This window comes from Chelonoidis abingdonii, chromosome 1 (genome assembly GCF_003597395.2).
Source record: "Chelonoidis abingdonii isolate Lonesome George chromosome 1, CheloAbing_2.0, whole genome shotgun sequence".
In the NCBI taxonomy this organism is placed as follows: Eukaryota; Metazoa; Chordata; order Testudines; family Testudinidae; genus Chelonoidis; species Chelonoidis abingdonii.
The window spans coordinates 23048195-23061720 of NC_133769.1; the positions used below are offsets into that span (position 1 = coordinate 23048195).

At 41.5% G+C, this 13526-nt stretch overlaps 1 protein-coding gene across 1 annotated transcript in view; it reads left to right on the forward strand.

The window, feature by feature from the left end:
• SEMA3C (semaphorin 3C) overlaps positions 1 to 13526 on the forward strand; it is a 149658-nt gene that overhangs the window by 78833 nt on the left and 57299 nt on the right. Inside the window, exons 3-4 of the mRNA XM_032802095.2 lie at positions 6647 to 6807; positions 9646 to 9708. Coding sequence (XP_032657986.1) covers positions 6647 to 6807; positions 9646 to 9708 — 224 coding nt within the window. The remainder of the gene's footprint in view (positions 1 to 6646; positions 6808 to 9645; positions 9709 to 13526) is intronic.

Here is a 13526-nt window from a genome sequence, read left to right on the forward strand (position 1 = left end):
AGCACAGGCGCTAAGGGAACAAATGAGGGGAGACTTGTTGCAACCAGAAGGATGAGGATGCCAAAAGAAGATGGCCAACAATCAGAGAAAGCAGGCACTGGCATATGATAAGTCAGACAAAGACCTACAATCCCACAAGATAGGCACTCCTGTCAGTCATTAGAGAGACACCACAAGGAGTGGACTAAAGGAGTCATGAAGGGTGCACTGGCACCCAGAGCATATGAGGTGATTATGCAAGAGAGACAAGTGATCCCAAGGAGCAGGACAGGTGAGCCAGCAGACTCAACACCCAGAAAGAGCCTACAGCAATACAGACTGAGTCATCACAGAATGGAGAGAAAGACAACCATCCACATGCCAACCCCACAGGGAGGGAGCAGACTTCACAGAGGTAGCTGGCTAGACAAGGACACAGGTGACAAGTAGACAGAGCTGAGTCACTCCTGGCAAGGTTGAGGAGACCAAACTATCTCAAAGACTACATAACCAGCTGAGTCTGTGGTAAAGACAAGGCTCCAACTTGGCTATGTGCTAATAATCTCTGGTCAAAGGAACAGAGTTGTGGGGGCCTGGGTATCAATCATTTGTTTTTAAGGTATATATTAAAATGTTTGTAAAACAGGGAAGATATATCATGATTAGTGTAATTGGAGTCAGATAAGAAGAGCCCATGTTCCATGGAGGGGTTGTCATTGATGAGGCACTGGGGTACAGGATGCATATAGAGTTAGGCTGGAAGCATCTAAGCCACATGGACCAAGAGTGTTCTGCTAGTTCCTCTGGTTCATCTTAACCTGCATTCAACTTCACTTTTTGCTGATGAAACAGAGTGGATGGTGGGTTGGGCAGAATGAGTAATGTGTAGGGATGGTAGAATGAGCGTGTCAAGATTTTTCCACTTCATTGTGGCCCAAGGATGAGGCATGTCGCAGGTCTCCTCCTCCACCATCCATCCATTCTTCCTCTAATTTCGTTCACAAACACCTGTATCAATGCTGTGCATGTGCCCAAGGCTTCCCTATGCACAAACTTGCTGCGACTGGAGAGAAAAGGAAGTCACTAATTGTCCTTTGTGCCTTACTGCAAGGGGTTCCAAACTGATAGCTTCATAACGTACCCATATATACTGGAACCATTCCTGTCTCAAGAGGTCCTGCCCATGCTGTACCTGTCTGTGGATAAATAGAGCACTGCACGTTCCAGGACTGGTAATCCAGGTACCTCTTAATTCACTGTTAAAAAAGAATAATATAGTGCGTCTTCTGAAACTCAAAATGTATGCACATACCACTCATTTTCATCTTCTGTCCTTTATTTCCTCTGTTTTTAGTAGAGAAACTTTCTGGAAAGAGTCATTTAGTGAGACAGATACATGCATATATGGAGTATATCCTAGAACTCATACATTCTTAATGCAAGATAGCTGTCAACCTTTGCAGTTTTCCAAAAGCTCAGAATAGTATATGGTTCTGGGGAGAGAGTTCACTGAACCGTTACATTGTTTGTTAAGGGAAGGAGGGCTAAATAATCTGTTTTTAAGATAAGATTTCTAAGTGTGAATCAGATTGGTATTGATTTAATCATGAAAGCCATGAAATCTGACCTATTTAACAGAGAGAACAAAGGTTACTCTTGTGTGGTTACAGCCAGAAGTTACTTACACATGGAATAAATTGTGACCTTTATTTTGATTGCTGTACAAAAATATTAAATACTCACAAAGTGCTAAGAGGCTTAACTTGCTGAGGTCTCATTCTACATACAGAGTTTACTGCTTTAGGGATATTGGTTGAATTCCCAAATTCCCAAAGCAAGCAACTGGGTTTACTTGGAAGGTCAATAAATGTATAGGCTTGATAATTTCAGATACAAGATCCTGTCCTTCTAAGAGGTTTTTCTTATGAAATATTGGGAGGTGCATTGGGGACATTATAGTGCAGTGGTGGGCAACCTGCGACCCATCAGGGTAATCTGATTGCGGGCTGCAAGACATTTTGCTGATGTTGATTGTCCACAGGGATGGTCGTCCGCAGCTCCCAGTGGCCACAGTTCGCCGTTCCCAGCCAGTGGGAGCGCAGGAAGTGATGGCCTGCAGGTTGCTGCGGCCCACCGCTTCCTGCAGCTCCCATTGGCTGGGAACGGCAAACCGCGGCGACTGGGATCTGCGGGGGGGGCCGTCCGTACCAATGGTCAACGTCATCCAAAATGTCTTGTGGCCTGCAGATGACCCTGACAGGCCGCATGTGGCCTGCGAGCCATAGTTTTCCCACCACTGTTATAGTATCTTTCCATCACTGAGGTTTCAAAATAATAGTCTCCATGTAGTAGCATACTTTATCAAGTCACATTTTGTAAGGCTGTTTTCTGGCAAATTTTGTTGTGTCAAAAGACAGTGTATGGAACCATGAATTCCTCCCCACCTGACAAAAATCCACAGGAGGCCTGTGATTCATTCTTAGGCCTCAACTCAAAGGAAGTATAAGTAACAAGCTTGTATGGGACTGTATCTCCTGTGGTGGTGGTTTACCACAAGGAGAGTCTTTCCTTCCCACTTGTGGATGCCTCTGACTTGTTTGTAAATGTAACCCTTCTGCCAGGTGAAGCCAGCAGCAACAAGGGCCAGGTTCAGTATCTAGGGGTTCCTTTGCAACAATACAACAGAAAACTGGCTTGAGCCCGCACCCAGTGTCCTGGGACAATTACACACCACCCCCGGGTGCCTCTAAGAGGCAATACTTCTCCTCTCAAAAGCACAGTCTGAGTGTAGCAAAAACTTTTAGTAAAAGGAGGGAAGTAACTCAGCATTAATTTGGGAAAACACTACAACTAGGATTCATAAACACAAACCATGAGCAAAAGAGCCACCTCCAAGTAAGTTGGGCAGTGTCCTTTTCCCCTCAGATTCTTAAGTTGAGTAACCCAAAAGTCCTTTAACATGCCCGTCCTTTCTTGCATCCCACTCACAGTTGCTGTCTTAGCCAGTGCAGCCCGAAAGTCCAGAGGTTCATCTGCAGAATTCACCTCCCACCTTGGGTGGAAGTGGGGGTAATGAGGCACTTTTCACTCTCCACAGCTCAGGCACTCATTCGTCGGCCCGCTAGCCAATTGCTGCACCTCCCTCCTGGGCTCCAGTCTGGCCCTCTTTGCCAGCCACCCTGCTGGCCTCTTGTCACACCTCTTCACCAGCTGCCCTGCTGGCCATGCCGCTCTACCAACCATCCAGCTGGGCACTTGCCAAGGTGTCTTCAGGGCCCACCACTTAACACAGCCCTCAGTGATTTCAGGAGCCTCACCGTTGGTGCACACATTGTCCCAAAGTAGGTCTAATACTTACACCTCAGTATCAGTGATTTCAGCTCCGCAGCATGTAAAAAGACTCTCAATTAAGTCTAAATTAGCTCTTCTATTATACCATGGAAAGAAGGCAGGTCAATGTGTCTAGGATGCTTAAACAGGGCCCAAGCACAGGTACAAATACCTGTCCCCACCTCTCTCTCATTCATTGGCCTTTGGAACCCATGTCCCCTGCCTAGTGATTGCTGTTCAGTTGCAGGTGAGTCCCTCCATTGGGGTATGCCAGGTACAGTTCTGCTGCCCTCAGTTCACACAACAAAGATAACACCCTTTTTATTACTCCTGCCCCATACAAGGAGATGGGGATCCAGCACCAGCCACAAGTGATCATTTGGGCAAACAATCCCATCATGCTGAGACTAGACAGGTGGTGCTGGGATCAGCTCCTGAAGTCCTTTTCCACAGCTCACAACTAGATGTCAGGGAAGACCTCATTCAAACTCTTAATAGGGTAGGTGGTGTCCTGTGGTATCCTTCCAGCCAGTGACCGGTTTGAAACAGAGTAGCTCTATAGCTCTCCCGTTTCCACTGCTTTTGCCTGTAACCACATGCTTGTAACAAGGACAGTGCTGTAACAAAGAGCTTGAAGTGCAGGAAAATATAGATCTCCTAATATGAGCATGAGAACCATGGAAAGGACATGTTCACTGCTTCCTGGCCTTTCCTTGAAGCAGCACTTACCACTCTGATTCACCATGATACCATTCACAGTATCTCTGACTACTCTAAAGGTATCATTAAAGGAAAGTTTGTACATTCTGACATACTGACTCACTGATCTCATTATAGTATGAGTGTCTTTCCTATTGGGAGTGATATCATGGAGCATAGTAATTCAGCATAGCAGAGGAATGTGATATTTTCATTGGGTACCTCTATGTGGTTGAGCTATAGCTCAGCTCTGATTGTACGATTGGTGAGAAGATTCAGTTTTACCTTACTGTGGCAAAACAAACCCAATACAATGACTAAAGTAACCAAAAGGATTAATGAGAATGAAACTTCCACAATCTGTTTGAAAGGTGAGCCTGAGAATTTTAAAGGAGCCCATGGGAGTTGAATTTTGGAATTTGGGTGCCTATTTCCCTTCGGTGCCTTGGAAAAGCAAGCCATTATAGTTTACACAGAGGAATTTTGAATGAAAAAAGGAAAAAGAGAATGGATTTTCAAGGGAATTAAAAAGTATATTTGTTGATTTTACCTGTGCGACATGAACAATTTTCGTACATGGTTATGAGAACCGCCTTGATTTAAGCTATGAAGCAAGGAGTTTGAATCTTACTCATGAATAGTACTATTTTAATATTACAAGATATACACTGGAGAGACACTCAGCTTCTGTAAGTTGTCACGGCTCCATCAAAGTTGCTAACTTACACCAGAAGAGGATCTTCCCCATTGTCTCCAAGGTTACTGGCTAAACACTTTGAGAATTAAATGGGCATGAGCTATTATCTATCAGAGTTAATATGATAATGCAAATCTTTTCTAATTAACTTGATTCTCTGTACTTATATCTGCAATACATATATGGAGGGCCCAACCCCAAAACCTTTGCTCACATGGATAATCTACAGCTTGTGGAGAATTTCCCATCAAAACTGTTTTCAATGGAAACTTGGAATTTTGAGCTAAACAAAAGTTTTTTATGGGAAGTGTCTACTTTCTGCTGAAAATTTCAACCTTTTGACAACCCTCCAGCCCCAAAATCTGGAAACCAAAATATTTTTGGTTTTTTGACCAGCTGTATTATAGCCCCATTGATTCATTCTGACCAATTGCATCCGTAAGGGATAACGGCCAGATCCTGGAGCCTTTACTCAGTCGTTATTCAGGGAAAGCTATTGTTAGGGATTGCAAGAGTACTGGGCAAAAACTGAGAACCAGATCTTTATCTGGAGTAACTATGTATAGCTCCAAAGATGTTAATGGAGTTACACCACTTTAATCCAAGTATTTCGCTCTAAGTGAGGGCAATGGACTTTGTCTTGAAGTGTGTAAATAAAGTTTGTAAGATTGGGCAAATGGGGCTTCATTTTCAGAGGTCCTGTGCACCTGCAGCTGTCATTGACTTCACTTGGAACTGTGAGTACTCAGCACGTCTGAAAATAATGTGCCTGTGGTACAAGTACATCATTTTAGGTATTCAAAATAGGTCCTTTTACTTTTTAAAGCTTTAATTTCCCTTCTCAACTATTAAAAATATATCCCCTACTTTACAATTAAAAATAAAATAATCAAAGTGGAGGCCAAGGATTGGCTGAGTAAGGAGAGGAAGGCTTATCTTCTTATGTTGTTGCAGTGTTGTAGTTGTGTTGGTTCCTAACCATGAGAGAAACAAGATGGGTGAGGTAATATCTTTTAGTGAGCCAAGTTCTGTTCTGAAAGAGAGAAACTTTCAAGCTACACAGCTTGTCACTTTCTCCAACAGAACTTGGTGCAATAAAAGATATTACCCACCTTGTCTCTGTCTTCTTACAGCAATTGTCTCTCCAGAACAGAACAGAAGAGCATTGACAAGGCGATGTAGGGTTGTTAATATTGCAAATGCTTGTGCTGTTCCTGTAATGGGCATGAGTGTGCATCATAGAATGCAATAAGAGTTTTGGCATTTACTTCAGTAGGGGATGGATGGGATTTATCTGAATAAACAGATGAGTTTAACCTACAAGAGTGACACAATAGCTCCTGTCCAATTAAAAAAAAGAAAGAAAATTGCTTATTTGTGTTTGATTTCATAATTAGATTTTCTTTTAAACTAACCATAGCCTGTGAAAAGTAGTTAACATTCATTATGGGGAATTAGGAGAATATTTCATTTTGTCAAAAACAAAAAAGTGCCTTCCCCTTAAAAATATATAGGCAGCCAGTCTCTGTGAAATCCTCTGTTAGGAAAAGTAACTGAAATGTGTTTATGTAGCTTTTATTGATCTTTTTCTGTCATAAACTTTATAATGTATTGAGTCCATTATTTAATTTTATATACAGTCTGCCTTAAAAGCTAAAGCTGTAAATAATAACATCCATTAAAATAGTGGAGTTCATTAGTTGAATGGATAAATCAGTAACTGATTCTTACTTACCTTGTAAATACCATTCACTTAAACTTGGAAAGGAAAATTGGTTTTAACTGAACAATAGCTTTATTGCCAACAGCTTGGTATAATTTTTTTCTGTTGTTATTAGCTATACTTATATTCAAAGGATCTTTTATTTAAAATAAGATGCAATTATAAAACAAAGAAAAGCAACTGAATGCCTTTGCTAACTTGTGGTATCACTATTACAGAGCTGCAGGAAACCAAGACCTCTGAATATTACCGTATATCCCACCACCCACTCGATTACAGGATATTATTAATGGATGAAGATCAGGACCGGATCTATGTGGGCAGCAAAGATCACATTTTGTCTTTGAATATTAATAATATAAGCCAGGACCCTCTGAGTGTAAGTTCAAAAGTACTTCCAGAACCCAATATCATTTTACTGCATGCCTTTTTTTTTAAGGAAAAAAAAAATGTGTGTTTCATTAGACCAGCAGTAGGCAGAAGTCCAGATCCATACCTCATTGAACAGTTAGTACTTGTTTGATGTGTAATATGATATGAACAAAACTTTCAAATGACTTAAAACACTTCATTCAACCTGTTTACTTGTTTTTGAGTCATCTGCGTGGTGGCTCAGTCTCACAAGGAGCACCTTGTATGAGGTGACTGATGTAAAATTTCCACTTGTCTCAAAGATTTGATAGTATTCAAAGCTGCAGCTTTAAAAGAACCCTGTAAGCAGCATGAGGATATTTTTTGTAACTGTCTCCTTTTTCAGGCTGTGTGAGGAAAATGAATAGGATAAAGCTGTCTTTAATCTTAGACTAGGTTTGTTTTATTTTCCTATGATGAAGAAAGTCCCATAGCTGAAGCCTGTCTGAACTTTTTTGCTTCTGTTTTATAATTCTTCCCATTTTTGTATGGTAGGTGAGTGATCTATTCCTAGTTTCAGAGACATAATGCTAATCCTGTCTCCGTTGCAGTCCCTCTCCATGTTGTCCTCTCCTTTCAGTTATTGTAACACTCTTTGCTCAGGCCATCACATCCATCTGCTCTCTATATTCCAGCACGTGCAAAATGTTCATGCCTTCTCCCTCAGCTGTATGGAAAATGCACTTACATCATTCCAGTATTTGGAAGCCTCCAAAGGCTTCTGTTTTACTTCCAGAACCTGTTCAAATTCAGATTTCTGTAAAATATACTTAATAGATCTTGTCACTCTGATAAAGAACACGTATTTAATAATGTGATCTTCAGTCTGGCAGAGAAAGGTATAACACAATCCAATGGCAGGAAGTTGAAGCTAGATAAATTCAGACTGCAAATAAGGTGTGAATTTTTAACAGTGAGAGCTGGCATCACTGACCATTTTAAAATCAAGATTGGATGTCTTTTTTAAAAAAGATCTGCTCTAGGACTTATTTTAGGGAAGTTCTGTGGCCTGTGCTATACAAGTCAGACTAGATGATCACAATGGTCCATCTGGTTTTGGAATCTATGAATCTCATCTGGTCCTTTAGTCCAGCATCCATCGCTTTTACTGTACCACCACATAATTTATAATCTCCATTGGTACTAAAGGCTGGTATTATCTGGAACAGCCTTATTGTACCTCTCTGCCACACTGATTAAACCCCACTGCAAAACTCATGTGAAAACCTGTTTTCTTTCTTTCTTTTTCTATGTATGTCAGTCTTCTCTCAAACTGATATTTATTCTTTGAAGTGTTTGGGTGGATGTGTAGATAGATAGATAGATATGCATGCATGTATGCATGCGAGCAGTATGCTTTACAAAATAATGTTGCAATGCACTGTAATAGTAAAATGAAACCAGAAGTCAGGGTCTACTTACATATACACATATATAGCGAAACAAAAATAAAAACAACCAAACAAAAGCAAAAGATATCCCCATACAGTTCTGACAGATCACATGACCACCCAATATTAAGCTGCTCCAAACTGGAATCTATCCAATATCTGCAGGATTGCTACTTAATCTTTCTTTATAGTGGCTGCATTTTGCTACTCTTGTGTCCCTGGGAGATCCTATTCAACAGGATCTATTTTATGTTGTGATTCATTTGCTTAAATGTCACTAAAACATCTATTGAAATGATAATATTTTAATATAGGAAAGATGCACAGAAATGAACCATTAGCTAAATACATTTAGACTCAAATCTGTTATCACAATGCTCATTTTATTGTTCTGATATTGCCAGTGGTATCTTGAGACAGAATTCTGATTTACTTTTCCTTATCAGGCTAACCCACCTATGAAGAGTATAGAGAGTGTTTCTCTATTACTGCCTTTTCTGTTTCAAGATCAGAGTTAATGATGGATGAACTTTAAAAAAAAACAGAGTTTGAGTATGGTTTGGATAAGCATTCAGAGCTTGAGGTGTTTATCTGAAAGTTATCTATACCTCCAGAATCTGCTAAATTCAGCTGGAAATTTTAAGAGAACACATTTTCTCATGAGATATCCAGCACTTGTGCTTCTGATTCCAAACAAGAAACACTGAAATATTAGCCTTTCTTGCTGTATTTCAGCACTTCCGATTCCAGTCATGGACCATGCCTGGAAGTAGCATAAAGATATGCAACAGTTTTTATTAATACAAATGTATCCTGTATTCAAACATTTCAGAACCTCAGAAAAGTTTTAGTCCTAAAGTTCTTTTGTTCAGTTGTACAGAACAGCAAAAGTTCAGAGAGGTTTGTAGTTTGTCCAGGTTGGTTAACTAATCCTTAACTGGAGTAGCAAACTTTAGGCCAGATACTCAGCTAGTATAAATCAGCTTGTCTCCATTGATTTCAAGGGAGCTACTCTAATTTATTACATTTGAGGATCTGGCCCATTATGTTCAATGTTGCACCCTAAAATACAAAACGCTCATTTACCATTGTGTTTATGTAAAAATAAACTTTTATAAAAGAATAAAAGCAACAGTCTTTCAGGGCCCATATTTTAAATGGATGTATGTCTAATCTAGACTTGTGGGGAAAAGTAAAACTCTCTTTACTGTTTAAACTGGATTTCTGTCAGAAAAATATGTGGAGGAAATAATTTTCCCTAACAAAAAAGGTATGAAATCTGTAAAAATATTGACTTTGTGAACTCAAAAATACCTTGAAGGAAACCTGTAGCATAAACTAGGTGGGGTGATGAATGTTGTATATATTCAACTAAAATTATGTAGTTCCTTAAATTATTATTTCTTTCCAACTAGATTTTCTGGCCAGCATCAGCAATCAAAGTTGAAGAGTGCAAAATGGCTGGCAAAGATCCTACAGTAAGTTTTATACACACACACACAATTAAATATTTGGCCATTGAATCATAGCACCTTGAGTGCAGCTGAAAGCAAGATGTAAGGGGTGTGGGCTTTTCTTTTTTAATACTCTCCAGATCAAAAGGTAAAGTGAAATTCTGGAAAATGAGAATATTTACACAGTATATGTCTTCATAGTTTGTCTGGACAAATATGTACATTGCTCACTTTCATAACTGGATTCAGGATTTTTGTTTTGTTTTGTTTTTTGTTAGTGATGGATAGCATGAATAATGTTTGTTCCAAGTATCTCCTGGAGAATATATTGTAGACTGCTGAGCTAATGATAATGTCAGTGCCTGGACTAGCTCCCAGACAATATATAGTCTTTTCTATGGAAAGAATCTTTGCGAATGGGCAGTGGTTATTCTGCACATTCCAACAGCACACAGCGTTGGTCATAACCCCCCCCCCCCCCACGCACACACACTTTTATTAGTTCTCTAAAACAATGTTTTAGGCAAATATCTGAGAAATAGTGGTGCTTCCTTAAAACATGTAAATTTGACACACACTATAACTAAACATGGAAAATGGATACCAAAGATATGGTGTGTTATACAGTTATACACTGAAACCACAGTCCTGTTGGTGGGTCCAGGAGCAGCTCCAGGCCCCAGCACGCCAAGCGCATGCTTGGGGCGGCAAGCCACGGGGGGCCCTCTGCCGGTCCCCGGGAGGGTGGCAGGCAGGCAGCCTTCGGCAGCATGCCTATGGAGGGTTCTTTGGTCCTGTGGCTCTGGTGGACCTCCCGCAGGCACCCCTGCAGAGGGTCTGCTGGTCCTGTGGCTTCGATGGAGCCGCGGGACCAGCAGACCCTCTGCAGGCACGCCTGTGGGAGGTCCACCGGAGCCATGGGACTGGCGACCAGCAGAGCGCCCCCCCCATGGCATGCCACCTGCTTGGGGCGGCGAAATGTCTAGAGCCGCCCCTGGGTGGGTCTGTGCAGATCCTGACTTCACTGTGAAGCCATGTGTGGGTGTAGGCACGGCCGGCTCCAGGCACCAGCTGAGCAAGCTCATACTTGGGGCGGCAGATTCTATGGGGCGGCATTCCGCCCAATCCTAGGGTGGCATGGCTGCTTTTTTGTTTTTTTGTTTGCTGCTCCGACCATCCTGTAGGGGGCGGCGGCGCGGAGGAGGGGGAGTGTCCTGCAGCAAACTCGGCAGGGCAGCCCGCATCCTTCCCTCCCTGCCAACCGGAGTGGAGTGGAGCTCTCCTGGCAGGCAGCGTGGCAGTCGGGGTGGCATGGCGAGTGCCCCGCTAAAGTGCTGGCCGCCCCCTTTCTCTCTCCCCACCCACTCCCTCCCCTTCCCCTCCATTAGACCGGGCGTGCACTCTGCAGCACAGGGAGTCCCCTGGCTCCGGTCACCCTGTAGGGTTTTTTGTTTTGTTTTTCCCCTGCTTTGCCAGCCGCATCATTGTTTTTCCCCCAGCCCCCTCCCCACTTACCTGCTCCAGCCACGCCGTTTTTATGTTGTTTCCCCCCCTGCTTTGCTGCTCCAGCGGCGCCGTGTTCCCCCCTGCTTTGCCGCTCCAGCCGTGCCATTTTTCGGTTTTTTCGCCCTGCTTTGCTGCTCCAGTGGCCCTGCCCCCCCTCCTTTTTTTTTTTTTTTGCTTGGGGTGGCATACAAGCCAGAGCCAGCCCTGGGTGTAGGTCTCTGCCTTTGTTCCTCTCATTGCAGGATCAGATACTAAGGCCTGTATACATTTGCTTGTTTCACAAGAAAATTGTTGTGGTCAAACAAACATTTGCTGTTCTCCCCAATCTTAAGCAATGGGGAGATGCCGCACCCCTTATTGAAATGATCCCAGTCTTCACTTACATCATCTCCTCAGACACAGCTATTTTTCCATAAAAGAGTTTAAGCACCAGAGTTACTAATGTGACATAAAGAAAATGTTTTTTCCCAGCACCAATCTTCAGGAGGCACTTGGTTGAATTCTGTTTTTACTGATGTTCTAATCCAGAGCTCAGCAAAGTCAAGAGAAGACTTTCTGTTAATTTTAATGGGCTTTGGATCATGCTTTCATGCTAGTTTAAATACAGGATCACACCACTGATGTTCAGTAAAGTGGTCCTGGAATTATGCAGTATAAAACAAAGAATATGCTTTGGAAACAATGGCCTGATGCAAAACATTTTGATTTCTATGGGAAAGCCCCTTTTGATTTCAATGGACTTTGGAACAGGTCCAGTGTTACCATATTTCAGGTACATATGCAGCTTGAAAATATTTTATTAGCTGCAAATTTCCTAATGCCAAATTAAATGTAATGGTGACATTAAATGCTCATTCCAGGCACTGTCATACTAAAACAGTGAGCTCACTAACCAAAATCAGACTTACATTAAAATTATGTTTTCCTGAGTCTGTTATAGTTCAATGTACTTTTGATTACAGAAAAGGAAAACAAAATATATTGGACCTACTGGAGCATAATGCAACATAGTCTTTTCAGTAAAACTCTAGAAAATAATATATTCTAGTGCTCCACAGCAACAAAATGATTCTTTAAATAAATAACTAGGGTTGAGACAGCAGCTTATCTGTTTTTGCTTTCTATATGATTATAGAATTGAAATATGTGGCTTTTCTTAAGTCATATGTGTCCTCTGCTACATTTAAGTAGTTCTTTACATAGTTGCTATTACAACTTGCAACAGCCTGGATTTGTTAACTTGTTAAACTGCATTAAACAGAGAGAATACAACACAGAGCAGTATATAATTGCATTTTAAGAATTATGGGTTGGTTTAAGTTTTGGCATTTTTTTTTTAATATCGAGAGATCATCAGTCTTGTTCAAGTCTCCAAACATATAGTGTCCATTTTTGCAGCAAGAATACATCACAGCATGAAAGGTGCTTTTGCCTTGAGTGCAATGTACAAAAAGTGTGCTCCATGGGAAAAGAAAAACAACAACAAAACCCACAAATCTCTATTTTCCAAGGAGCTTCTTTCAAAGTTGATTACTCAAGAGTGAGACTTTTATAGAAGTTTTCCATGATGAAGCATCTTGGAATGCTCTACAGTGTGATTAGCAGTAAAGGCCACATTGCTAAACACAGCCTCTGTTTTTGCACCTGAAATTGATTGTCTCTGCTTTCCACTACAAGTATTTAAAATATGGGAATCTTATCATTTGCACTCACATTTAATTTCACCTGCTTTTTGCATCTGTCATTCATTGTAGATCCAAAATTGCAGGTAGAAAACCAAAGTCTTAGGTGAAGACACTTTAAATACCCGAACACTTGGTCCACCCTGAAGAGTTAATAAAAATTAAAAGTCTGTCCAAACATGTGACTAGGAAGTTAAAGAGCCAGCCTCTGCTTCCACTGAAATCAGTGATGAGTCTGATCTAAAGTTCATTGAAGTCAATTGTACTCTTTGCCATTGACTTGTTTTTGGAGTGCAGTTGGGCATTTTTAATTTTTTAAATAGTCAATGGGCTGGATTTTCATCTCACTTGCATCTGTTTTACATTGGTGTTATTCCACTTAATTTGTTGGAAATACTCTTCATTTACACCAGCGGTGGCCAGCCTGTGGCTCCGGAGCTACATGCAGCTCTTTGGAAGTTAATATGTGGCTCTTTATATAGGCACAGACTCCGGGGCTGGAGCTACAGACACCAGCTTTCCAATGTGCAGGGGAGTGTCCATTGCTTAACCCCTGACTCTGCCACAGGCCCCGTCCCCCACTCCACCCCTTCCCATCCCATCCTTTGAGTCTATCATGCCCTTGCTCCTCCCCCTCCCCCTCAGAGTCTCCTG